Consider the following 25,950-nt stretch of genomic DNA (forward strand, 5'->3'; position numbering starts at 1 on the left):
AGTCTCAACTGTTAGACCATTGTTTGAGGATGGTCCAGAAGGTATGGACTTAGTATAGAATTGGTCATATCACCAACAGTGGAGCATCAATACAGGATTTTCCATAATGACATGTATTATTTCAATCAGAAAAAAAGTATTTCAAATTGAAACCTATGTTAATTCTGGTTCCATTATTAATACTAGAAGGCATGCCCTATAAACTCCAAACTCTTCAATATAACCAAGTTCTAGAGTTGGTTATACAGAAAATGCTGGGTACACATGAGCCTTTTTCTGTATGGAACATGAGCAACAGTGTATGCATTGCTTGCATTGCTTACATTGCAGTGTGTTCGGCAGCAGCTGTCACTGAGTATCAGTGTCCTGAGGAGGTGAGGGTGGGAAATGGCATTTAGAAGATACATAAGAATAGAGCCACGTCAGTTGATGCAAATGAAAGGGCCTTTCCAAGACAGGGATCCAGAGGCACAGAAAATATGCGTCACTTACGAGGAACAAATTTTCAGTGATGGTGTATTTTATTCTCCAGAGCATGGACTGCACTAACAGGGAACACTCAAGGCACATATCTGTTAACAAATTGGAGTATGAAAATGAAAGGCTCCGAAGTGATCTTGCAAAACTTCATGCCAATGGAAAATCAGCATGGGGTAATCACAAAACCTACGAAGAACCAGGACAGTATGCCTATCAAAACAAAATAAAAATGGAAAAAAATGAACGCAGGTATGTGATGCCATTATATAAGGATATAAATATGTAAACACTTAATTGAAATTAATTTTTAAACAATTCAAATTATAACTACACATTTTGTCTTCTGTTTAAATTTTATTTTATAGTGCTAATAGAGTAGTATAGATATATTGTTTTCTATGAAATTCTGTGTTGTTAATAGCTTTCAAAACATGCTAGTGAAATGGGTAGAGTGTTACAGCAAATTTTAATCACTTCAGACTTCTTAGTAGCTAACGTGGTGTACAAAGTGTACAAATATATGATCTTACTTTTTATGTCATAGGAGTAGAAAAACTAGATTTTAATGATACATATATTATTCAAACAAAATAGAAAATATAGGAACTCCATGCCCACTTCTGACTTAACTGCAGTACACTTTGTATTGACACCAGCATCAGCAAAACACCACTGGGTATTCTGAGGGGAAGAATGGATTGTAAGAAAGGTTTTCTCTGAGCGAAGAGAAGCATATGGAAAAAAATCATTATCTGCTGTCTAAATTATCCCCATGTTCTTTAAAAATGTCTTAGTTCAAAATTTAAGTAAACATAACCACCAAATTAGACTAATTTATTCAACTTTAATAAAATACTTATGGAGTCAAAACCTTCTCTGGAGGCTTTCAGTGTTTTTCTAAACTTAGAAAATGCTCAGTAAAATAAACAAGTTTCTTTTCTACAGGATCTCTCAGTCATTATTTTGCTGATGTACATTGTGGGTTTTCAAGAAGGGAAATGTTGTGTAAACAGATTTATTCACATTCCATGGTGCTGAGAAATGGTGAATTAATAGGTCCAGACCCAACTTCAATACAACTTTTGCTCAAAAGCTTAGCATACTTAGCATGAAAATGCTGTTTTCATACAAAATAATATTTATATTCTTAGGAAATTTACCTAACCTTTGTAAACCTCAGTTTCCCATCTGACACATAAGGATGATACTTATAAGGTTTTTGTGAGGATTATAGGAGAAAATATAGTTTCATGTGAAACAACTAGAGCAGTTCCATAGATTTTAGCCATCATTATTATTATTATTACTAACAAAATTGTTAGTGTTTGTTATAGTATTAATACTTCTGCCACAACTCACATGCCTAAAAAGTATGTTTTGATGGATATATGAGTGGCTGAATCTGACATTTCCTCAACAATAGTCCTATGAGGGAGGGGTCATGCCAAGCTCATCCTTGTAAATAAGCATGCCCAGTTTTCAGGTACATAAATCCAAAAATCCAAGGGACAGACTTAAAAAACACACCTTTTCAGCATTCTAGTGGGTGTAGTTATAGCTCTCCTACTTTCACCACTTCCAGCCCTGTATGTATTTGGGTATATCCCAATCTGATGCAAGAAACAGCAGCCACTCACAAGTGCTAAATTAATTACCCCTCTTCAAGTGGTTAAAGAAGGAGATGAGGGAAGACTAGTTGCTACCCCCAAAAACCACTGGTGGTGGGGTGCTGTGGTGCACTGAGGGTGGGGGGAAGCAGTATGGGAGGATGGAAGAGGTCACTGAGAAAGCCATGGGCCAGTTCTCTGGTGAATGTGCCCATGTTAACTGGCCACTATAACTGAAAATCTTTCTAAAGGGGTCTAATCTTGATTTAGATGTAAGAATATATTTTCTAATATAGAGTAAACCCTTTACAAAGGTTTCACTACTCTGTGGATTCATTTCTCCATGGGCCAAATTGCGACCCCGTGGCTATAGTGTTTTCATTGTAAGAGAAAGGGAGGCCCCTAAAGATATTACAAAGGGTCTTCCTAGGAATGTTAGTCTTCTATCTGTATAGAGCACCCACTAGGTACAGAACCTTAATTTTTATCCCTGCTTATTGGAAATAACTTTGAAAGCCTTAGATGAAGGCAACCAGATGTTGTTATTTAAGCAAAACACAGTTATCCTGCCTTTTATTTTTATTAAAGAATTGTATTGTTCAGATTGCCCCCGTTTCTCCCTTTGTCAGGAAGTACAAAATGTGTCAGAAATGCCTGACAAAAACAAGGTAGCCAGGGACCCAGAATGCAGCAAAGGAGGGGAAACGCTCAGCAGGAGACCATCTTAACAAGCAGTGTGGACTAGTGTTCCTGCTGCAAACCTGTGTCCTGCCACTCTTGTTTGCTGGAGGTTCCATTAAATTTGTTTTAATGCCTTGTCTGATTTCAGTGTTCCCCAGTGACCTGGTTTTTCAGAGAAACAGCGTTTCAAGTGTTCTGAATAAATTATTGCTCTGTAAAAGCCACTGTGGGGAAAGAGTTGTTGAGATGCAAGGGCACTGTGAATTCACCACAGAGAACTGTAAAGTACATAGCCATTAAGTTTAGCAAGTGAAGAGTGAAATATTCTTTTTTCCTCACAACACAGCTCAGCAAAGCCAAATAGTGAAAGCTACATATATATTGGTTAGACATAAATAATCCAAAAATACATGTTATATCTACATATCAGTCGCTAATGTAAAAAGGTCTTATTAAACTATTTGAGAAGAGAAGAAGAGTTGCGTTAAAAATACAGGAAGATAATGTGCCACAAAATGTTAAAGCCTGTAATCTAATCTTTAGCTGGGTCTTGCTTTTAATTAAACACAATTTGTATCTCTCCTGGTCAGGATGGAGGTGTAGATAAACAAGGCTTGCCTCCTCACACAACCACTTCAAAATTGCAACTAAACTATAGAACAACCATCACTCAGAACCATCAGAAATTAAGTTGAATGGAAATCTGACAACTACAGAAATTAAAGAGACCACATCCACCCAAACTCATAGGAGGGGCAGAGATGTAGAGATGCAGAATGGGCTGGTCCCACAACCACATATGGTGGATAAAAATTCGGGAGGGGAACCTTGGGAGTGAAGAGTCCCACCACCACACTGGGGCCCCCCAGCTCAGGATTTCAAGCCAGGAAGATAAGTCCCCATAACTTCTGGCTGGAAAAAAAAAATGGTGGGGATTGAGTCAGTGGAAGAAACTTCTAGTGTGCCAAGCAGTTCTTCTTAAAGAACCCGCACATGTATATACTCAGACTTATTCACTCTGAGCTCTAGCACCAGGATAGCAGCTTGAAAGGTACCAATGGCATACAAGGAGGAAGTGAAGTTTCTGGCATCAATGCAGCACTGGGGGACAGCTTTCTACCAGACAGAAATGAGGGCAAAGGCCATTGTACCTTTTCTGAGCCCTCCCCTCACAGAGCCTCGGGTTGGTGGGTGGGTTGTTAGATGTGGGTTGTTAGCCACATCTAAAACTCCAGCAACCTGGCTAATACTGTTTGTCCCGCCCTCAAGATACCCAGAGGCTCTGCCCCACCCAACTGAACTGCCACTTAGCTGTAAACAGTGACTTTTCCATATGAGTGGCTGATCTTGACTCATCTGGCTAAGTGGCTCCAGCAGCCAGCTTTGGATCACAGTTTGGCTTCACCCAGGAGCCTACAAGCCTAGCAGAGGTAGCAGCCATCTGGAGACTGCTTTGTAGCTCATGCAGGGTGGCCCCAAGCAACACATAGTTAGAGGCTGAATATGGCTTGCACAACAGGGGAAACCCGAGAGCCTGTGCACCCAGTGGACAGCTACAGACCATATCAGAGCACCACCACCCTGCCCCTGCATAGCTGATCCTCCACAGAGGGCAGGGGTTGGTGGCCTATGGTCACAGCCAGTCCTTGTAGCTGACTGGTCTGAGTAAATCCCTCCCATTCACCAGCCAACAATGCTCAACTACAAGAGGAAGGTGTACTCACCACCACAGAAGCTGCACTTTGAGTACCCAGCTTGGGTGATAGGGGAGGATGTGCCACTGGACCCTACAGGACACCTACTACATTAGGCCACACTACCAAGACACAGAGTTAAAGCAGCTCTGCCTAATACATAGAAACAAACACAGAGGGGCTGCCAAAATGAGAAGACAAAGAAACATAGCCCAAATGAAAGCATTGATAAAAACTCCAGAAAAAATAGCTAAATAAAATGGCGATAAGCAATCCACCAGATGCAGAGTTCAAAACACTGGTTATAAGGATGCTCAATGTAGTGAGGAACTCAACAGCATAAAAAGAGATCCAGTCAGAAACAAAGGATACACTAATTAAAATAAAGAAAAATTCACAGGGGAAAAAACAGTCGAGTGGATGAAGCTGAGAATCAAACCAATGATTTGGAACATAAGGAAGCAAAAAACAACCAACCAGAGCAAGAAGGAAAAAGAATCCAAGAACATGAAGATAGTATAAGCAGCCTCTGGAACAACTTCAAGAAGTCCAGCATTCACATAATAAGGTTACCAGAAGGAGAAAGGAAAGAGCCAGAAATTGGGAATCTATTTGAAAAGATAATGAAAGAAATCTTCCCTAATTTGGTAGAAGATATAGTCATGCAACTCCAGAAAGCAGAGAGAGTCTCAAACAAGATGGATGCAAAGAGGCCCACTCCAAGATACATCATAATTAACACGCCAAAGATTAAAGATAAGAATCTTAAAAGCAACAAGAAAAAAGCAGTTAGTTACTTACAGTCTTATGGGTAGTTCCCATTAGACTGTCAGCTGCTTTCTCAAAATAAACTTTGCAGGCTAGAAGGGATTGGCAAGAAATATTTGAAGTCACGAAAATTGAGGAGGTACAGCCAAGATTGCTCTACACAGCAAAGATATCATTTAGAATCAAAGGGTAGACAAAGAGATTCTCAGACAAGAAAAAACTAAAAGAGTTCACCATCACCAAACCATTATTATATGAAATTTTAAAAGGAATCATTTAAGAAAAAGAGGAAGGTCAAAAGTAGGAACAATAAAATGGCAATAAATACATATCTATCAACAATTAAATCTAAAAAACTCCACAAACTAAGCAAACAAGAAGAACAGGGACAGAATCATGGATGTAGAGAGCATTTTTATGGTTTCCAGGTGGGAGGGGGTGTGGGGAATGGGTGAAAAGGTGAGGGGATTAAGAAGTACAAATAGGTAGTTACAGAATAGCCATGGGGATATAAAGTACAGTACAGGGAATGGAGTAGTCAAAGAACCTATACACATGGCCCATGGACACAAATAATGGTGGGGGGATTGCCTAAGGGAGTGGGGGATGCTAGGTGGAGGGGGGCAAAAGTGGAAAAATTGGGGCAACTGTAATAGCATAATCAATAAAATGCAATTTAAAAAAGTAAAGGAAGCCATCAAGCATTAAAAAACAAATAAACATGATTTGTGTAATACATTATTAAAATGATCTTTGATTTTCTCAGAAGCAAGTCAGTTTTTGTTGTTTTTCACTCCTGTTTGAAGTTATTTTTTTAATGCTCATTGACTTAAAATGTGAAGCATTTAAGGATATACCAAAGGATTTCCTCACTAATAACACAGTAATTTGGCATTTTAGCAAAAATATAAATGAAATGTAATTGAATTGGGTAAGAATGCATTGAATATTTTTAATGTTTTTAATAGTTAAGAGTTTTGAAGTTTAGGATAATTTGCAAACTAATTTGGAGTAATGGTATCCACAGCTAGTAATATATAACCAATTTTAATGACAAATACATGCTATAATAAATGGAGTTTTGTCTCTACTTAAGATAAATACTTAAAAGTTAATTTGTGGTTTTAAAAGTTTTTTGATGTACTGGAACAGTTTTAATAATCACAAAATTAATCATTAAAATTGCTTCAAGTCTAGTATAATAAAAGTCTAGTCTATCTGTTTCTTCAATAAATATTAAAAAAACACGTACTCAGCAAGTTTGTCATAATCACTCTCACAGGATCCCTTATCAAGAAGTCAACTAAGAAGTAAAGTAAGTTGAGAAAATTTGCACCATGCTGTTACTCATAAGGAGCAAAACAGCAGGCTGAACAATTAGGCCAGGAGATAATGAGTCTATAGAACTGGGAGCATTATGTGGAATGCTGGAAAGTGAGGCCAGAAGCAAGTAAATTAGCATAGTTGGGAAAGGATCCTGCTCCTTGCTGAGGACCCTGTCCTGCAGTGTGGGGAGAATTAGTGGAGGGCCAGGACTGGATGGATGACAGTCAGACCACTCTGAAAACTGTGCCAAGAGTCGACTCAAATCTCAAGTGGGTATAGTTCTCCCCAACAGAGTGATCAGATCCTGCCCTGCCAGCAAAAATAGACAGAGGCCTTGGAATAGTGCCCATGGAAAAGATAACTGAACAGACTAGCTAATGAGGGGATATTAAAAGCCATCTGAAATAATTTTTCAGATGGCTTTTAAATTGATATACTTAGCATTTTATGCAAGGTGGTTTTATGAAGTATGTGAATAGCTATATCCTAGAAGAAGGATGTGTCAGATATAAAGATGACTTAAAGCAAAAGTACTTTACTTCATAATGCAGTCTTTCCTTTCAGTCTCTACGCTTTTTTGATCTTACCATAAAAAGAATGTTCTTATATAAATTTTAGTAAATAACGCCATAAAACTATATCTCTACATCCAAAGGAAAATGGGTAATTGAGATAATTATTTAGATAATTTAGAAGAAAAAATACTTTTTCTGAAATCTCTGCATACTTGAGATTACAGAAAGATACACATATTTCTTGAATCACTTCTATAATTATCTTACTTTTGCCACTGTGCTTTGAAGTATAGATGGTAGCCTCGCTTAAATTAAAAGTTTCAACAGAAAATTCTACATAGATAGGCATACTATGCAATTATTGTAATTGTGTTTGATTGGGGATGTTTCATCTGATTGTGCACATCACAAACCATGTTATTTCAGCTTAATTTGTTGTTTTGTTTCCATGGTAATTATGGTTCAGGAGAATGAATTCAAAAAAAGATATATTTCAAGATAAGTAAAAATGGAACACATCACATTTGTTTTTGTGGACTAATTTACAGATGCCTCACTTAACTTTTATTGCTGTTTATATGCATAACTTAGAAAATCTTTGCATAATGAGAAACAAGTATGTGTAGATAGTCTTTGGATAAAAAGAGAAAAATAATGTAAATTTTTTGAACTGTGTAAGATTAAAATATGAAGACTTTGAAAATGGTTAATCAATACCTGCAGAGAGTTTGAATGAGAAGTAAAAATAAATAATTTTAAATTAAAGAGATTTTTATGTTTCCATGGTCTTTGATGATTTTTATTAAATTTAAACCCCATTATCATGGTTTAATGCTCAAAAAATATTTAGACCCACACAGCCCATACAGTTGGGACTTTCTGGGTACAATTTTAGGGCCAATCACTTTGTTTCTTGGTTTTATCACTCATTTTTTTTAGTCAGCATGCCAAAATTTAAAACCTCACTGGCATTTTATTCAGTCTGGTTTCTACCCTATATTTAGCACAAACAGCAAATTATGCACCGTGCCTTTCATACGAGTTGTGGAGTTCAGTTCCCATACAGCCTTCTTTACACATGAAAACACTCAAGAGACAGAAAGATAAAGTCACCTGGTCAAAGTCAACAGACAGTGTGGAGGAGGTTAGGAGATGATGGAAATTCAAAGCCTTATAAATTATTAATTTCTATAGGAATGAGAGTTATTATTATACAAACACTTGTTCTAGAATTTTTTAAAAGTATAATTCTGTTAAGAAAGACATTGAGGTTAAGTGAAATAGAAAAAGAGAAAACAAGTATCTATTCAGAACTGTGAAGGCAGCATTGTTCACTGTTTTAAGATTTCTCTCAAACCGGTTTCGTGTTATTTATTTAAATGGCGGAGATACAAAAGTAAAACAAGCCCTGGCTGGTGTATCTCAGTGGATTGAGCACAGGCCTGTGAAGCAAAGGGTCGCTGCTTCGATTCTCAGTCAGGGCACATGCCTGGGTTACAGGCCAGGTCCAGGGGACACATGAGAGGCAACCACACAATGATGTTGCTCTCCCACTCTTTCTCCTTCCCTTCTCTCTAAAATAAATAAATAATTTTTTTTAAAGTAAAACAGAGAGGGGATCAATATAAGTCACAAGGATAGCAGAACATTTTTAACGATTACAGTACAAAGTTTTCTGCTTTATTATTAATCATTCTAAGTCTTTTAAGTAGAGTAGAAATTATTTTAAACAAATATCTTTTCATTGAAAAATTTTTTATTGCCCTTACTTGTTTGTTTATTTGTACTGAGCCCCCTATCTTGGCAGCCCCTCCCCTTCTATCTGCCATTGCTTGCTGTCTGTCTCCCTACCTTTGTCGCCCCTCCCTCCAGTTCCAAACCTCTTCCATAGCCCTATATGTCTCCCATTGCTACTGTCTACTCCAGGTTGGGAGTTCTTTTTTAATTTATTGGAATGACACTGGTTCATAAAATTGTATAAATTTCAAGTGTACAATTCTACAATACATCATCTGTATGTTGTACTGTGTGTTCACCACACCAAGTCAAGTCTCCTTCCATCACCACTTATGCCCACCTACACCCTTTCCTACTCCTCCCCGACCTGTTTCCCTCTGGTAATCACCATAATGTCTGCATCTATGAGTGTTTTTTTTGGTTTTGGTTTTGCTTAATCCCTTCACCTTTTTATCAAAGAGATATCTAGAGAAGAAGCCCCCAAATTTGATGTGTTTTCCTCAGTTAGACATCCGAGAAGTTAAAATCCTTAGCCACATAAATGAACAGGTGTCCTGGGTAGCAACGCTGACAACCACTCCCTGTCTTTTAGCCCCAGCCAAGACTGTGAGCCAAGGGGGAGCACAACGCCTCCAGTGCCACCTTTGCCACTTCAAATGAAAGAAATGACAAGTCCTCTGGTTAGCGATGAAGAAGTATTCCCGCTGGTGAGTTGCCGAATTTTTTCTTTGGAGGTGATTACTATTACACAGATACCAATATACTGATGTAGACATAGTTGTTAAAGAAAAATGTGGGTGCTTGAGTCATTTGGCCATGCTTATCTACAGAAGGAAAAGAGATCCATAATGTGTCATGAAGTTTTTCAGTCAAGGTTATTCACCTCTAGCGCAGGCCAGAATTCCACTGACTTTTTAAAAGTGCACGTGCTTGGGTCTCACTCCTGGACATTCCATAAGCCCACAAGGATCTCTGTATTTTAAAGAACTATGGATGATGTTTTGTGCCTGTTTTAGAAAACCTTTTCTATTGCTCTGACATGCATACAAGTCCTTGCACACAAATCAGAACTGGACAGTTTGGTGAATTACCATGAAGGGAACACATCAATGCAACTACCACCCAGGTAATCCATGGAACAGCTGCAGCACTCCAGAACTCCCCTCACATCCCCTTCCGTCACTCCTTCCACTCGCTCCCAAGGTAACCACTATCCTGACTTGTAACATCATAAATGCGTTGTAGCCATTTGTAAATTTTGTATAAATAGTATCATACTCTGGGTGTTCTTTTGTTTCAGCTGTGTTTGCTCATCACTGTTGATGAGATTCATCATCCATATTGTTTTACACAGCTGTTGTTTATCCATTTTTGTTTCTCCATGGTGTTCCATGATGTATAAGTACTACATGGAGTGATAATACAGTTTTACCATTCTACTGTTGACAGACATTTATATCCTGTTTGGGGCCATTACCAATAATGCTGCTAAAAACATTGTATGTGTCTCTTGGTGCACATGTGTATAATTTCCATTGGGTATACACCTGAGAGTGGAATTGCTATGCAATAGGATATGTATAAGGTCTGCATTAGGAGGTTCTGCCAAGCTGCTTTCCCAACTGTGTGAGCCAATTAACAGCCCAACAGGAAATGTGTGTTTTCTTTGTTCTATATTTTTCAACACTTAGTAGTGATTGGTCTTTTAAATTTAACTTGTATGGTCAATAATTAGTTACATCTTAATTACAGTTTTAATTCTTATTTCTCTGGTGACTAATGAGGTTGAGCATCTTTTCGTACATTTATTGGCTACTTTGGTACTCTACTGTAACGTGTCTGTTCAATTTTCTTGCCTAAGTTTCTATTGGATTGTCTTTATTCTTATTAGTTTGTACAAGTTCTTTATATATTTGGGATATAAACCTGCCGGTTATATAGAATGCAGATTTCTCCTTCCACTCTTACTTGCCTCTTCACTTAATGGTATCTTTTGATGACCACAGTTCTCAATTTTAATATATTCAAACTTACAAAATCTTTTCCTTTATGGTTAATATTTTAGGTGTCCTACTTAAACGTTTGCGTATCCCAGAGTTATAAAAATATTATCCTGTATTTTCTTCTGGAGACTTTGGCTGTTTACTTTTCATATTTACATCTACATCTGGAATTAATTTTTTGTATATGGTATTAGGTAGGATTCTCAATCCTTTTTCCCCATGGAAATACTCACTTGAACTTGCACATATATTCCAGTCCTGAAGATTCTTTTGAATGTTTCTGTATTCAAAATCAAAATAATAGCAATTTGCTTTTGTACTTTCAAATCTTTTCACCTTTTTTATTCTTGCATTGTTGTACTGACCAAGACACTACAGTTACCGCTGAGCAGTGACACTGGTGTTGCCATCATCCTTCTCTCAATTGCAGAGGGAAAGTCTCCAGTACTTCACCATTGTGCATGAGGTTTGTTGTAGGCTAAACTAAGTAAGCCAGAAGGATAACATGCACTTTGCTTAAAATACGGATTAGTAAATAATGCAGTTATCATTGATGGCAATGTTAAGAACACGACCATGGGAGTGAGTGCCTGAAATGAAATGTTCCCCAGGATTCTATTTTTTAACTTCTTCTATTTGCATATCTTGGATGACTTCAGTTGTACTTATGGCTTTACTCATTATAATTTCCAAATGTGTATCCCTGATCTAGACCTATCTTCTGAAATCTGGACTGACATACCTCACTCTCTACTTAACAGTCTGAGCCCCAAATCACCTCTAGCTCAGCTTTATCCAAAATCTAATGCATTTTTTGTTCACAAGTTAATTAAATATTCAGAATGTGGGCTAGAACCTGAGGGAATCAAAAATAAATAAGACCTTACCCTTACTGAGCTCCCTTTGCTGTTTTTATTTCTCAATAAATGGCATTGATGTCACCCAGTTACTCAAGCCAGAATCTGTCTGAGGTCAGTCAGGTTCCCTGGGATCTGAGGTGGAGACTCTTGTGAGAGGATTTATTGAGAAGTCTGGTGTTTTGTGTACCTGTGTCTGTCAGTCTTGCCTCTGAGAGGAAACAGGCTGAAGGAGGGATTGCAACTTCTCAGATGCAACAAGAGGCTCTGTTCAGCTGAGGGCAGGTCTCCAGAGAATTGGCCAGCTGTGAGCTATTAGTAGCCGACACTCACAGCTGCTGCAGGATAGATGCACCAGTCTGGTGAAGGGGATCCAGCAGCATTCACTATAGTCCTCCTTTTGAATCACTCAGATCTATATTCTTTTCATCTTGTTCATTGCTTTCAGGCATAGCTTCTCCAAGATTCTGGCTGGTCAAAATTTCTGGGAATACTTATAAGAGGAGGGTTAGTGGTATATCCCTTGATGCTGTAGTTGGTCTCAAGGGCTTAACTGATATTCACCATCTCTTCACCTATTCTAGATTCCCTTCCCCCTCAGCTGGCACTTCTGTCAGTCCAGGTGGCTTGCCTTGTGGGGTGAGCCCTTGGTTCCCATACCCTTATCAGGATGTGGTTTGCTATTTACAGTTAAAAGTAGGCATAAGAGTGCCAAAAGACCACCTCAGTGGATTGTCTGAGTAAGTAATAAGTACCAAACATATTTCTCACTGTCTCCATTATGTAGTAGTAGTCTTACCTCTTAGTGATGATTAAGGTTGGTTGCCTCTGCTGGTATAGAACCTCATTTCTGTGCCTCTGATCTGTCAGCATGAGAAGCCCAAAGCGACTGGGTGCCAGTCAGAGCTTTAAATTTGCTGAGACTCTTACAGGTTCCTGGTGGAAGCATTCTCCCTCTAGACCCTTGACCTGTAGACCAACAAAGCCCAAAAGTACAGAGACAGAAGGCACAAATTCTCTAAATTGGTCAATGGAAGTGCTAGAGAGTCGAGCCATTCCTCCATCCTCCCTTGTGTTCCCAGATCCATGTATTCCACAATCCATGTATTCCATGTATCAGAAACACAGTGGCAGATAGCAGCAATTGGTGTAGAGTCTACCATATCCTGAAGGATGGCACCCTGTCCTCGCAGGATATAATTTCCAAGCTGATACCTCATCTGTGCTTTCAGAAAGCCTACTGGGATAGCATCCTCTGGATGATGCTATATGTGGTATGACCCGTGGATACCATGGTCATGCCCCTACTCCTGTGCTGGAAAATAGGTTCCTTTAGTATCAATTATGGTCTCATGTCAGTGTATCAGTCACTCTGTGAGCAATAGTGCTGTTGGCCAAGGCAGGAAAGGCAGAATACATGTCAATTCTGATAGGGATAAAACATTGCCCTTTCCAAGATGGAAAGGACCTCATGTAATCTAATTACCACCAAGAGACAAGACTGGTGGGTCTCCTTGAGGGATGGCCTTGGTCTTTACCACAGGCAGATTATACATTCAATGGGAATAGTAGCTAGATTAACTTTGGTGAGAGAAAGACTGCCCATTGGGCCCGTGCAAAATGTCCACTGACATGGCCAAGGACAGAGGCTAGATCAAGTCACCCTGTCCATTTTCTGAAATGCTGTCCCAACTGGGACTCAGGAGCATGACAGGAACTGTTCTGCAAACAGGATACCATTTTCTGCTATAGATGGTGTGGTCTTGCTTCAGAAGTTTAAGGGTCTGCAATGAAACTTTCCAACTGAGACTTGCTAGAAGCTCCACATGGCATCTTTCTCTGCCAAAGATTATTCTAGTAAGTCATTTGGCCCAGGTAGCAGGACCGCTTGTACCCCTTTCCCACCCCACTGCAGAACCCTTTCTTTCTCTGGGCCCTGCTAAAAAACAAACAACCACCACCAACAACAAAAAAAGCAGTTTGTGTCCCCCAATAAATGAGTCAGATTATTCCACCCAAAAGTAGAACACGCTACCTCCAAAACCTGAAGCCTAAAGAGACCTATCAAGTTTTATGCTTCTTTCATAGTGATAAGAAATGCAAGGTGCATTAATTTGTGTGTAAGAGGAGATCATGTTGACATGGTCCACATCACTGGCGCCTGAACACACTCTGTCAAGTCCCTGAATCGCTGATGGGTTTTGTCTTTCACTCTCTGGAGCACATGTCTTGCCACTTCTTGTTCATCAGGTCTTAGTGTGATGTTATTGTTAATATATGATTGAAGTGCTGTAGTTTGGAGTCCTTGGCATATCCAGATGACCCAGGCTCCTTCAGAATTTATTGTGACAGCATTGTTAACATGACACGATGTGGGACAAAAAACATGGAACGCACTCTCGTCTACTCATGTTAATGCTAACGGCTTCCGCCCTGCTCCTTACTCGGTATTAAAAAGAGCGCCTTTGCCAGACCAACGGCAGCACTCCATGTACCCACAGCTGTGATATTCTACTTTAGAAAAGATGCCGTAGTTGGCACAGCAGTGCCAGCTGGGGCTACTGCTTGTGCGAGTCTGCAGCACTCCGCCATCATCTGCCGTGATCCATACCCTTCTGGCAGAGGCCAGACTTGTGAACTAGACCCCCTGTAACAAAGCTCACCTGCATACAAATTGTTGACTCTTCAAACCCATTCTTCCTAAAAGAACAAAAATTGAAGAAGTGTCTAGGGACCATAGAACTAGGAAATTTAAGTACAAATTTCCCCAACTTACATTTTTAAATTTACTTAAATATCATTTTGAGTGAAGTGCTATAAAATTATCTAATATTCCCTGTTATTCTCAGCCACAGATTGTGTGTGCGTGTGTGTAAAAGTAAGCACTGAAAAGTAGGTCAGTTAAATGAGCACTTCCTCATCACGTGAAGGGTCGAACTGGGCACTCCTCACTGAGGATCTCTCAGCAATAATTGGACAAGCAAGATCCCTCCCAGCATAGGGGCCTCTTCACTTAGAGATCACTCCTCCCCCTGAGATCACACTGCCAGCCCTCCTCACCCACCTAACTCCAAGCAGCAATTAGCCCCCTTTCACAGCCAATCTTGATTTTTTCCTATATAAACGTTCTTTGCTCTATTCTACTATAATCTTTACTTTAGCGTGTCAGAGTTGCCTATTTGCAAATGAAAATCACTGGCTTTGCAAATTGGTGGAGTATGTTTTCGGTAGCTTTCATGGTCCTTGTGTTATCCCTGCCTATGCGTTTGGCCCCTGTAATAATCAGTTCTAGAGCTTTTTGATGTAACGGAGCTGTGCTGTTTCAGTTCCTTGAGGATTTCCTTAGAGGCTGCGTCGCACTAGTAGAGGGAATTCAGCTTGAGGTTCGTTCTTTCCTTAAGGGTTGCAGTACTTGACAGTATATCAGGGATGAGGAATGCCTAGAAACATGAAGGTTTAAAAAAGCTTTGTGTTCCTCACCTAACTTCTCTTTCTCTCCTCAGTCCCCCCCAGACGTGTCCTTCCCAGCTTCCTTGGCTGCACAGCATTTCCTTCTGGAGGAAGAGAGGCGCGCAAAGGAACTGGAGAAACTTCTGAACACACATATTGATGAACTCCAAAGACATACAGAATTTACCCTTAATAAATACACCAAGCTAAAACAAAATAGGCACATATGAGCTTTTAAACTTTTTTTATTTGTTTCCCCTATCCCAAGGGGGGAAAAAGCTCTGGCAAAATATTTACAAAGCTGATTAATGACACTGAGAAATTTGGTTCTGTTTTCTTGAGTAAATCATTTCTGTAAGGCAGCTAGAAAATAGTAAGTATTTTGTTCAAGAAAGCTGTTTATATTTCTGCATTAACATAATAAATTATTTGGCTATAGAGGTACTATAAAATAAACATCACTACTCCAAAAGAGTTTCTTTTCAGTCTGTGAATATTTTAGAATTAAATATGCAGTTTGTTTCCACTTGAATCATGTATACTGAAACCCATTTCCTCTGCCAGAACACAAAATGAGGGAAGGGAAACACTATGTTCCAAATATTAATGAATCAAATACAGCTCAGTTGTACTAGTTTGAAAACTCAAGGATTTTTAAAAGTGAAAAATATTCAGTGTTTTGAGCTATGTAAACATTCTACAATCTCTTTTAGAAAAAAAATCTAGGCTTACTATTTCTGCATTCATTGTTGCAATATCTCTCTGTTTTAGTACAATGGACTGTGCTGTTTACACACTTAAAATATATGTGCAAAATACGAATGCTTTCCTGTTAATACCAATTACTTCATGGACACAAACAAGAGAAGAGAAACATAAAGCATTGCTGTTGTTGCCTTCTCCTTTGTGATAACCTCTGTTTTTAACAAAAGAATGCAAAATTCTATGGACTTAAGACTTAAGTGCCAGATCTGTGTGAAACAGTAATAGCATGGGAATAAATAATAAAGTCAAGTTACAAATATACACACATGATAGCCCATTATTCTTCTTTATAAATTATGTTTATATAAATAGATTGTGGAAAAATCCCTACATAGTTACTCAAGGTAAGTCCCACAGTTTTATTGTTTCTTTTTCTCTTGAAAGAAATTCAGCCTCAAATTACTAAAGAATAAGTCAAGATGCCTTTAAATAACAAGTGTCCTTGTCGTGTGAAAAACACAGAGGCTGATTCACTTTGGGCAACTTGGCCATGGAGATTTGTGGAGCTCTTGATATCCGCAGAACAAGTTCACATAGCTTTGTAATTAATTTCACTTCAGAACAAGCCTGTGAAGCCAGCAAGGCTCGTGTTCTTACTCCTGGAAATGAAGCTGTTGAGAAACTTCCTAGAATCACGGTGAGCAAGGGAGAGAGAATGGCCTGGCTCCTGATTCCTGGCTCCAGCTGTGAGGAGCAAGCAGGTGGAGAACCAGGCTGGATCTGCAGAAGCTAGTTCATGATGAAAACATCAGAGGAGTACAGCACCTCTAGTGACCAAAAAAAAGCCCCATGAGAGAAAAAGTACAGACACCATAATCCTTTAAAATTATTTAATAATTTCTAACCTGGATGCAAAGAAAAGAAAATCATTTTCGGTGTTACTTTAAGAAGATAGGAAGATACTAAAAGAACATTTAGGGAAAGTTTAAAAAGTCTAAAACCTTTGTACAAAAGTTTAAAGATAGTATAACTTTCTTTTTTGTTTTGTTTTGGTTTTTTAAAAATTTTTAATTTAATTATTATTCAAGTACAGTTTTCTGTCTTTTACTCCCATCCCAGTCCACCTCCCCAGTGCTCCCCACTTCCCACTCATTTCCACCCCCCTTAGTTTTTGTCCATGTAAATCCTTCCCCTTTTCTCCTGAAATTCCCTCCTCTCCCTCCTCTAGTCCCTGTCTAATACCCAAAATCTGAATGCCCCTTTATCCTCTTGGAGATTAACACAGGTTTAAAGTCAGGTGATGAAATAAAGCTCTAGGCTACAGTGTTCTCAGAACTTAGAGCCGGGAGGGCTTGTACACAGGGGATGTCCAGGACTAAGTTCATTTGCCTCTCTGGATTGTTATTTCAAGTTCATAAGCAAATTTATCTCAAATTACTAGATACCACTGAATACTGGCTTTCTTATAAGAGTGGTTTTCAATAGTTTTTTACCTAACAACAGGATTTGGTATTCAAATGAATTCATATGCTGAAGGCCAACATATAACCAAGACAAAAATGAAGCAGCTCAGGTTGAACGTTGGAAGGGGAGGAGGAGTAAGGCCCACTCGCTGTCCACCTGCACTCCACTCCCCTGCCTCCCCTCCATAGACCAAAGGGATTCATTCCATGGAACTGAAGGAGAACCTGATTTGCTCTGTTATTCCCACAGAATGCATTTTCCTGCAGAAACCACATCAACAGCTATGACCTCCATACTACAAAGGCTGATTTAGCACATAATTTAGCTAAAACGTGAGGGAAGGAGTATAGGAGAGAAGCAAGAGAAAGCCCACACCATTTGAACACTGGAAGTCAGTGCGAAGGGAAAGTGAGCTTTGAGTTAACTTTTGCCTCATAAAGGCTTAGATATATACTTTCACTTCTCAATTATTCAGGAGCATATGAACTGGAGTGGGAATTAAGCCCACTTAGGGGGATGGAGAGCTGCTGGAAAATCGCAGATAACCCCAAAATTTCAATTAGAACAAAATGAGAGGTTAGTCTTGATTATCTGTCGACAGAACTGCTCTGAGACTCAGCCCAACCCAGTCCCTGACTACCTGGTCCCGCTCAAGGAGAGCGATCAGAACTGCCTTGGTAGAGAGGCCTGCCCTGGAGATGGGTTTGTTGAGGTCCCTGCCAAACCTCGTCCATGATTAATCTGACCCAGGTAATCTAGAACCTATTGCAGTGTAACAGTGATGTGGAATTAATCCCTCCCCATCCCGTTAACTCAATGAATGTAAATTTCCTCTTTCTAGATGTGCTTCCTGTCTCTCCAACCAGTCTGAAATCTCCTAAAAGAGAGGCGTATTCCTAGGCTTCATTGCCTCCCCTGTGCACCTAGCCCAGGACCTGGCCATGGGGGCTAATTGATTAGTGATCAGTCAGTGGATTGAATCCAGACATGGGGGCTGCCTTTAGTAAAGACAAAGAGTAGGAGAAATTCGAGGTAGTTTAGGATACAATGACAAAATACTAAATATATCAAATGGTCAGCTGCAGAAAATTACACTGTGAATTTGTCTGAATGCTTGTGGGTATGGGGAAGATTTTTCACTCACACTTGACCTCAGCTAATATCTAATAGGAATCTAGTACAGAACATGACTCATGTGTTTAATGATTAGAGCCCATGAAACCATAAGAATCCTAGGACTAAAACAAGGTGGTAAAATTGTGATGTGGATTTGGGCCCAAGGACTTAAAGCCCAACTAGCAACTGACACTCTGCCCAACCCTTGGAGCCCCACAGAATACAGCATTGCCAGGAGCTAAATCCTTAGCAATAAAACATTCCAAACTCTTTTGTCCTACAGTGAGGCTGCACTGTGGCCCAAGGAAGAGAATGAATGGACCATGGGCCTACTGAGTTCTGGCTGAGGGAAACCCCTGGGGAAAAGTTTTCCTGACCTCCAGGGACCACCCAGGGCAGAAGTAAGGTGGAATCTTTGGCCCCAGTCACAGAAGCCAATCAGGCAATGTTCAGAAGTGGCTCATGTCACCACCCTCCACCATGGGGCAAGAGAGGTCACAGTCTTATAACAAGGATTAACATGAGTCTCAGGCAGGCAGATAATTACTGTTGTGGCAACTAACAGTCTCATCACACAGCTGAATGGCCAGGTGACCTCTAATACTTGTATCAAGGTTTCAAACAGGGAAAGATTCAGCAGGGCCAAGAATAGAATGAAGAGATGCTCAGAGCCACCTGGCAGGCCCCATGACCTGACTAGAAATTCTTAGGTCTTAAGGGCTCTCAGTACATTAGAACAAGTTAAATCAGTTGGCGGCAAGGGGTTCTCCATGCCTTGGCCCCATGACCTTAACAAAGCTTCCATTTCTTCATCGGCAGAACAGCATAATAATACTACCTGTGTCAGAGGACTGTTGGGAGGACTGAGGGAGGTAATGTACACAGAGCCGTTAGCAAGGTGTCTGGAGCCCAGTGAGTACTCACTACTCCGTAAGTGCTGGCTGTTAGCACTCCTTGCCGTCCTTGCCCTCTGAGGCATCAGGTCCAAGCTCAGAAGATGAAACACGTCCTCAGTGAATAATGCTGCCACTTACCGAGGACCATGTGCCAGCCACTGTCATATCATTTAAACGTGTTTAATCATGAACACTTTATGAAGAAATATTTACACACCATAAAATTCACTCACTTAAGAAGATAATTTTATAACTTTTAATAAATTTACAATGCTGTGCAACCAATGCCACACCTCAATTTTAGAACGTTTCCATCCCCGAGAAAGACCCCATTTGCAGTCACTCCCCGTTCCCATGCCCAGCCCCGGGCAGCTGCTAAACTGCTTTCTGTCTCTATGATTTACCTCGATGTTTCACATAAATGGAGTCTTATAATACGTGGGGTTTGGCATCTGGCTTCTTTCACTTAGTGTGTTTTTGTGGTTCACATTGTAGCACGTATAAATATTTTGTTCTTTTTATTGCTGAATAGTATTCTGCTGTATGAATAAATGACATTTTATTTATCCATTTCACCAGCTAATGGCCGTTTGTTTCCAGTTTGGAAGCTGTTATGAATAAAGTTGTTATGAACATTTACATTCAAGTCTGTGTGTGGGTGTTTTTGTTTCTGTTAGTAGGTTTCTAGGAGTAGAACTTCTGAGTTACATAGTAAACTTATACAGTTAACTTTTAAAAGAAACTGTCAAACTGTGTTCCTAGGTAGCTGCACCATTTACATTCCCACCGTCAATGTATAAGGGTTCTAATTTCTCCATATCCTCTCCCATTTTTACTATTGTCTATACTTTCGCTGATAACATTTCAGTGTATGTGGAGAAGTATTCCATCCTGGTTTTAATTTGCATTTTCCAAATGACTGATCATGTTGTGCATCTTCTTTTCTGCTTTTTGACCATTCACATATGTTTTTTGGTGAAATGTCTTTTCAAATCTTTAGCCCATTTTACATGATAATAATTTTCCTTCTTGTTGAGTTATAAGGGTTCTTTACACATTTTGAAATAAGGTCTTTATCAGTTATATGATCTGCATATATTTTCTCCCAGTCTATGGCTTAACTTTTCATTTCCTTAATGGTCCCTTTTGAAGCCGTACATTTTTAATTTTGATGTAGTACAACTGATCATCTTTTTCTTTTATGGATCATGCTTTTGGTATAATATGTAAGAAATTTGTCTCTGACTCAAGGTCACAAATATTTTCTCCTGTATTTTCTTTGGAAAGTTTAAAAATTTTAGGTTTTACACTAGGTTAATGACCCATTTTGAATTATGCTTTTTGTATGGTACAAGAGCCTAGATTCATCTTTTTACATGTGAATAGGCCATTGTCAGAGAATCGTTTCTCGAAAAGACTATTCTTTCCCCCACTGAATTGTCTTGGTACTTTTGTTTAAAAAAATCAATTGACCATAAATGTAAGGGTTTATTTCTGGACTCTTAGTTCTGTTCCATTGATTTGTACGTCTGTCTTTGTGCCAGTACCACGGGGTCTTAATTACTGTAGCTTTGGAGGAAGTTTTGATGCTCGACAGTGTAAATCCTCCAGTTTACAAGACCTTTTGGCTCTTTTAGGCCCTTTGCATTTCCACATAAGTTTTAGGATTAGCTTGTCAGCATCTCAATTTTTGCAAACAAACAAAAAAACCTGCTGGGATTTGATAGGAATTAAAATAGTAATTCTCCCCAAATTTCAGGTGAGTTACCACTTAATAATACAGAGTCTTCCAATTAATCACTGAACGTGAAATATCTATTTATTTAGATCTTTTTTAGCTTCTCTTAGAAATACTGTACAGTTTTCAACGTGTAAGTCTTACAGCTCTTTTGTTAAATTTATTCCTAAGTATTTTATTCTCTCTGATGTTATTATGAATGAAATTGTTTTTCTAATTTCATTATTATATTATTCATTGCTAATAAATAGAAATTCAATTGATGTTTGTATATTGTTCCTGTATTCTGTGGCCTTGTTGGGCTCATTTATTCAAATAGTGTGTGTTTCTCAAAATTTTTAAAGATTTTATTTATTTATTTTTAGAGGGAGAGAAGCATCAATGTGTGGTTGCCTCTCCCACGCCCCCAACTGGGGACTCAGCCCACCACCCAGGCATGTGCCCTGACTGGGAATCAAACCAGGGATCCTTTGGTTCACAGACCATCACTCAATCCACTGAGCCACACCAGCCAGGGTTATTTTTTATTTTATTTTTACATACAGGATCATATTGTCTCTCAATAAAGACAGCTTTTACTTCTTCTTTTCCATTCTGGGTTTATTTTATTTCTTTTTCTTTTCTGATTGCACTAGTTAACTCTAATGCAATGTTAAATTGAAGAAGTGACAGCAACATGTTTCAAGTCATAAGGGAAAGATTTCATCTTTCACCATTGAGTAAGATGTTAGCTGTAGGTTTTTATAGATGCTGTTTATCAAACTGAGTAAGTTCCCATCTACTTTGCTTAGTTCATTGAGAGTTTTTATGATCAGATATTAGATTTTGTCTAATGCTTTTTTGTATCTACTAAGATGATCATGTGGTTTTTTAATTCTTTATTAATATATAATACATTAATTTGTTTTTTAGTATAAACTGATTTTATATTCTTGGGATAAATTCTACTTGACCATGATGTATAATCCTTTTTATATGTTGCTGGGTTTAGTTCACTTCTTTTTCTTTTTTTTGCTGTTTATAAGAGATGCACTGTCTTTTTATTTTTAATTAATTTGTTTCTTTTCAATTACAGTTGACATACAATATTATATTAGTTTTAGCTGTACAGCACAGTAGTTAAAAATTTATGTAACTTAAAAAGTGATCACCCCTGACAGGCTAGTACCCAACTGATGCAATAGGTTTACTGATATTTTGTTGAAGATCTTCATGTCTATGTTCATGGGGGATAGTGGTCTATAATTTTCTTGTCATGCTTTTGTCTCACTTTGATCTCCGGGTTAATTCTCACCTCATGGAATGAACTAGAAACTTTCCCCTACTCCTTCATTTTCTGAGAGTTTATAAAGAATTAGAATTGTTTCTTCAAATGTTTGGTGGAATTCACCAGTGAAACTATCTGGGCCTAGGCTTTTCTTCATGGCAAACTTTCCTTGTTATAGGCCTAGTCACATTTTCTGTTTCTTCTTTAGTCAGTTTCAGTGATTTGTGACTTTCAAATTCAATTCAATATTTATAATAACCCCGCGAAATAAGATTTAGGCCCAATTAATTTTGAGACCTAAAAGACTGAGTGATTTATCACAAGGTCAGATACGTGGAAAATGGCCAGTCTGTGGGGCTCCGAAGTCCATACTCCTTCCACTAGGCCACACTGCCTCTAAACAGACACAGGGCTTTTTAAAGTGACCCCCACTCCCACTCTCCAAGAGTCACCACTAAACACAATCCTCTTTTGTATGCCTGAGTCCATCCAAGTTTTTCTTTTCCTTGAAAACCTGATGCTGCCCACAGACCAGGGTTCTGCTTCCTTTACAGCCCCATTATGAATCACTGCCTTAACACTCAGCATGGCGCTCACAGATACGCCGTCTGGGGAAGGCACCTAATGACAGAGGTTGTACTTAACAATTTAAATAGACACCCTTTCCTGTCTTGCCTGCCAAGAGGGAAAAAGCAAAATGCCCAAGGACCTAAGTGGTTGGAATGAACCACACTAACCACACTTGCTTTGCCATGGACAGCAGACAACTAGCCATCCAGACCTCTGCTGGTTAAGGGGGACCTGACTGACACAGAAATGATAAGGTTGCTCCGCAGGCAGGAAGAAACATCAGAGGTAAAGTTTACTTGGTTCTATGTGTGTTCCCTCAAAATAAAGAATTAGGCTTTCATGTTATTTGGTCAATATGTCTATTATCAGGCATAGCGAACTGCCTAAAAATATTATTACGAAAGATGAGGCTAAAGGGCCCACAGTAACTAGACTTCTTGTTGTACCTGAGGTGTGAACAACAGAGCTCTCTTCATCAGAAAGTTTCATGTGTTCAAATGATGAAATACAAAAGAATCAAGCTAACATTCTTCCCATTTGGTATAATTTCTTCTGTTTTTCTGTTTCTGAAGACAAGAATATTGCAACTTTGAAATTTCTCATTTTCATCAGCTTGAGGAAAATCTTCCAAAAGTAGGTACTGTTGGAGCTAAAACCATTTTCAATCCCAAACGCATCTCTTGGCTGAGATAAATTATTTGATGAGTCATTCTCAAATGATTTTGGTAGATAAAATTATGAGTAAACAAACTAAAACACCTCTTTAGCCTCAAACATAAAGTCTGCTACATACAAAGCTTAATTTATAACCAAAGATTTTTATAAACAAGAGTTGCACCCAAGAATTTTGGGAAAATAAATACACACATGTGTGCACATACACACATACATACACACATGTATATATGTATAGACATACATGTACACACATATATGCGCACATGAAGCTCTGAAACCATCAATAAAACAAGGGGGAGGGAGAAAACCTTGGGGGGTAATGGATACATTTATGGCATAGATCGTGGTACTACTTTCATGAATGTATATTTACCTCCAAATTTATGAAGTTGTATACATAAATATGTACCACCTGTTGTATGTCAATCATGTCACAATACCATGATTTTAAAAAAACAAATGAGTCAAGAGCAGTCTCAGAGCTTGGGAAATAAACACATAGTTCAGTTGCTAGTTTTAATATTAAAATATATGCACTTAAGAAAATAAAGGATTTCATGACCCAAACATACAGCTTTATTTTGGAGGAATGCATTTATTTCATTGAAGACACTATGATAGATGTGTAAGGCACCCCAAATGTTGAGTCTGCCATTTAAGCCAAGCAGTTTGTTATACTTTTTTACAGAAGCCCTAGTGAACGAACACACTCATATATTCCAGACAAAAAAGGGGGACAATGTGAAATGGCAGTGGGTGCAAACCAAAAGGCCCCCAACAAAGCCTGCTCTCTGTAGACAAAAGACAAGCCACAAAAAGGCAGAAAACTTTTAGACCATAACCACTCTAATTCAGTCAAATACCACAGAAAAAAACATGGCCCCCATCCACAGCAGCCAGGATTTCCACCCTCAGCCCAAACTCCCCACTGAAGTGGTGTCAGAGGAGGCTGAGTGGAGCAGCAGAACCTTCATCCCTGCTGGCAGATAATGAGGCATCGCCCTCAGCACTATCAGTGAAAATTATGTGTGGAGTCCTCACAAGGCAACATCAAGTCAACCCTCACCCTCTCCACTAGGGTGGTGGTGTCAGTGGAGGTCTAGCGGAGAGCTGCACATTCACCCCAGTGGAAATGGGGTCCCCACTCTGGTCACAGTGTCACTGGAGTCCATATAGGAAGCAGTCATGAGGCACTCCTGGCCTCCCAGCCAGTGTGATATCAGTGAAAGTCTGCTGGGCAGCTGGAGCTCCCACTCCAACGTGGCAGTGATGAGAGGCCCCTCTGCTCAGGTGTCAACCAGAGCTGAGTCCAGAACCCAGGCTGCAATTACCATCTGGCAGTCATGATGCTGCACCCCATTTCCCTGCTTGGACTTTGTCAGACTAAGCCTGTAAAAACACAAAACTTAAATAAGATCCAGCATCTCCTAATATAATGCCCCAAATATCCAGGCTTCAATCAAAAGTCACATGTCATGCCAAGAGCATAGAAGATCTCAGGTTGAATGAGGAAGACAATCAACAGAGGACAACACTAAGATGACACAGATGTTAGAATTATCTAACAAGGATTAAAAGTAGCCATCGTAAAATGATTCAGCAAGCAATGAGAAACACACCTGAAAAAATGAAACGACAGAAAAGTTTCAGCAAACTAATAGAAGACACAAAGCCAAATGGAAATCTCAGAACTAAAAACTGAAGTATCAAATGAAAATTCAGTAGATAAGTTCAACAATAGTCTGAAGGGGACTGAGAAAATGATCAGTGAATAACAGAAACTGCCCAATCTGAATAACCAAGAGACGATAGAATGGGAAAAAATCAACAGAATCTCTGGAACGCAGGAAACTATATCAAAGGATCTAAAAATGGTGCCATTGGAGTGTTGGAAGAAGAGAAAAGAAAGGGCGGAGGTAAAATAGTATTGGAAGAGCCCTGGCTGGTGTGGTTCTGTGGATTGTACATCAGCCTGCCAAATGAAAATTACTGGTTCGATTCCCAGTCAGGGCACATGCCTGTATGGGAGGCCAGGTCCCCAGTTGGGGGCACACAAGAATCAACCACACACTGATGTTGCTCTCCCTCTCTCCCGCCCTACCCCTCTCTAAAAATAAATAAATAAAATATGTTTAAAAAATTACTGAAAGAAATAATGCCTGAAAATATCCCAAAGAGCTAAGCAAATTTAAAACAGTCTAAACCTAAGGAAATTCACATATGATATATCACAGTCAAACTTCTAAAAACTTTAAAAATCTTGGAAATAGCAAGAGAGAAACAATACCTTACCTATACAGAGACAACAATTTTTATTAAAGCAGATTTCTCATCAGAAACCATGGAGGCCAGAAGTATATGGCACAATATGGTTGAGTGATGAAAGAAAAGAACCATA

At 39.1% G+C, this 25,950-nt stretch overlaps 1 protein-coding gene and 1 long non-coding RNA gene across 3 annotated transcripts in view; one reads left to right on the forward strand and one right to left on the reverse strand.

Annotated features, from left to right (window-relative positions):
• The window catches only part of DEUP1 (deuterosome assembly protein 1), an 81,576-nt gene extending 66,188 nt beyond the window's left edge, over positions 1-15,388 (forward strand). For both annotated transcript variants that reach the window (XM_037030682.1, XM_037030683.1), the window contains 3 exons: positions 533-729; positions 9,401-9,515; positions 15,172-15,388. In XM_037030682.1, coding sequence (XP_036886577.1) covers positions 533-729; positions 9,401-9,515; positions 15,172-15,348 — 489 coding nt within the window. In that variant the 3' untranslated portion in view covers positions 15,349-15,388. The remainder of the gene's footprint in view (positions 1-532; positions 730-9,400; positions 9,516-15,171) is intronic.
• LOC118976275 (uncharacterized) lies at positions 516-25,950 on the reverse strand. Its single transcript, XR_005064232.1, has 3 exons — positions 25,845-25,950; positions 15,149-15,282; positions 516-690 (listed from the first exon to the last, which is right to left on the reverse strand). It is a non-coding gene; the product is annotated as an uncharacterized LOC118976275 (long non-coding RNA).

Source organism: Sturnira hondurensis, unplaced genomic scaffold (assembly GCF_014824575.4).
Source record: "Sturnira hondurensis isolate 20B ecotype Veracruz unplaced genomic scaffold, ASM1482457v3 Scaffold0020879, whole genome shotgun sequence".
NCBI classification, from domain to species: Eukaryota; Metazoa; Chordata; class Mammalia; order Chiroptera; family Phyllostomidae; genus Sturnira; species Sturnira hondurensis.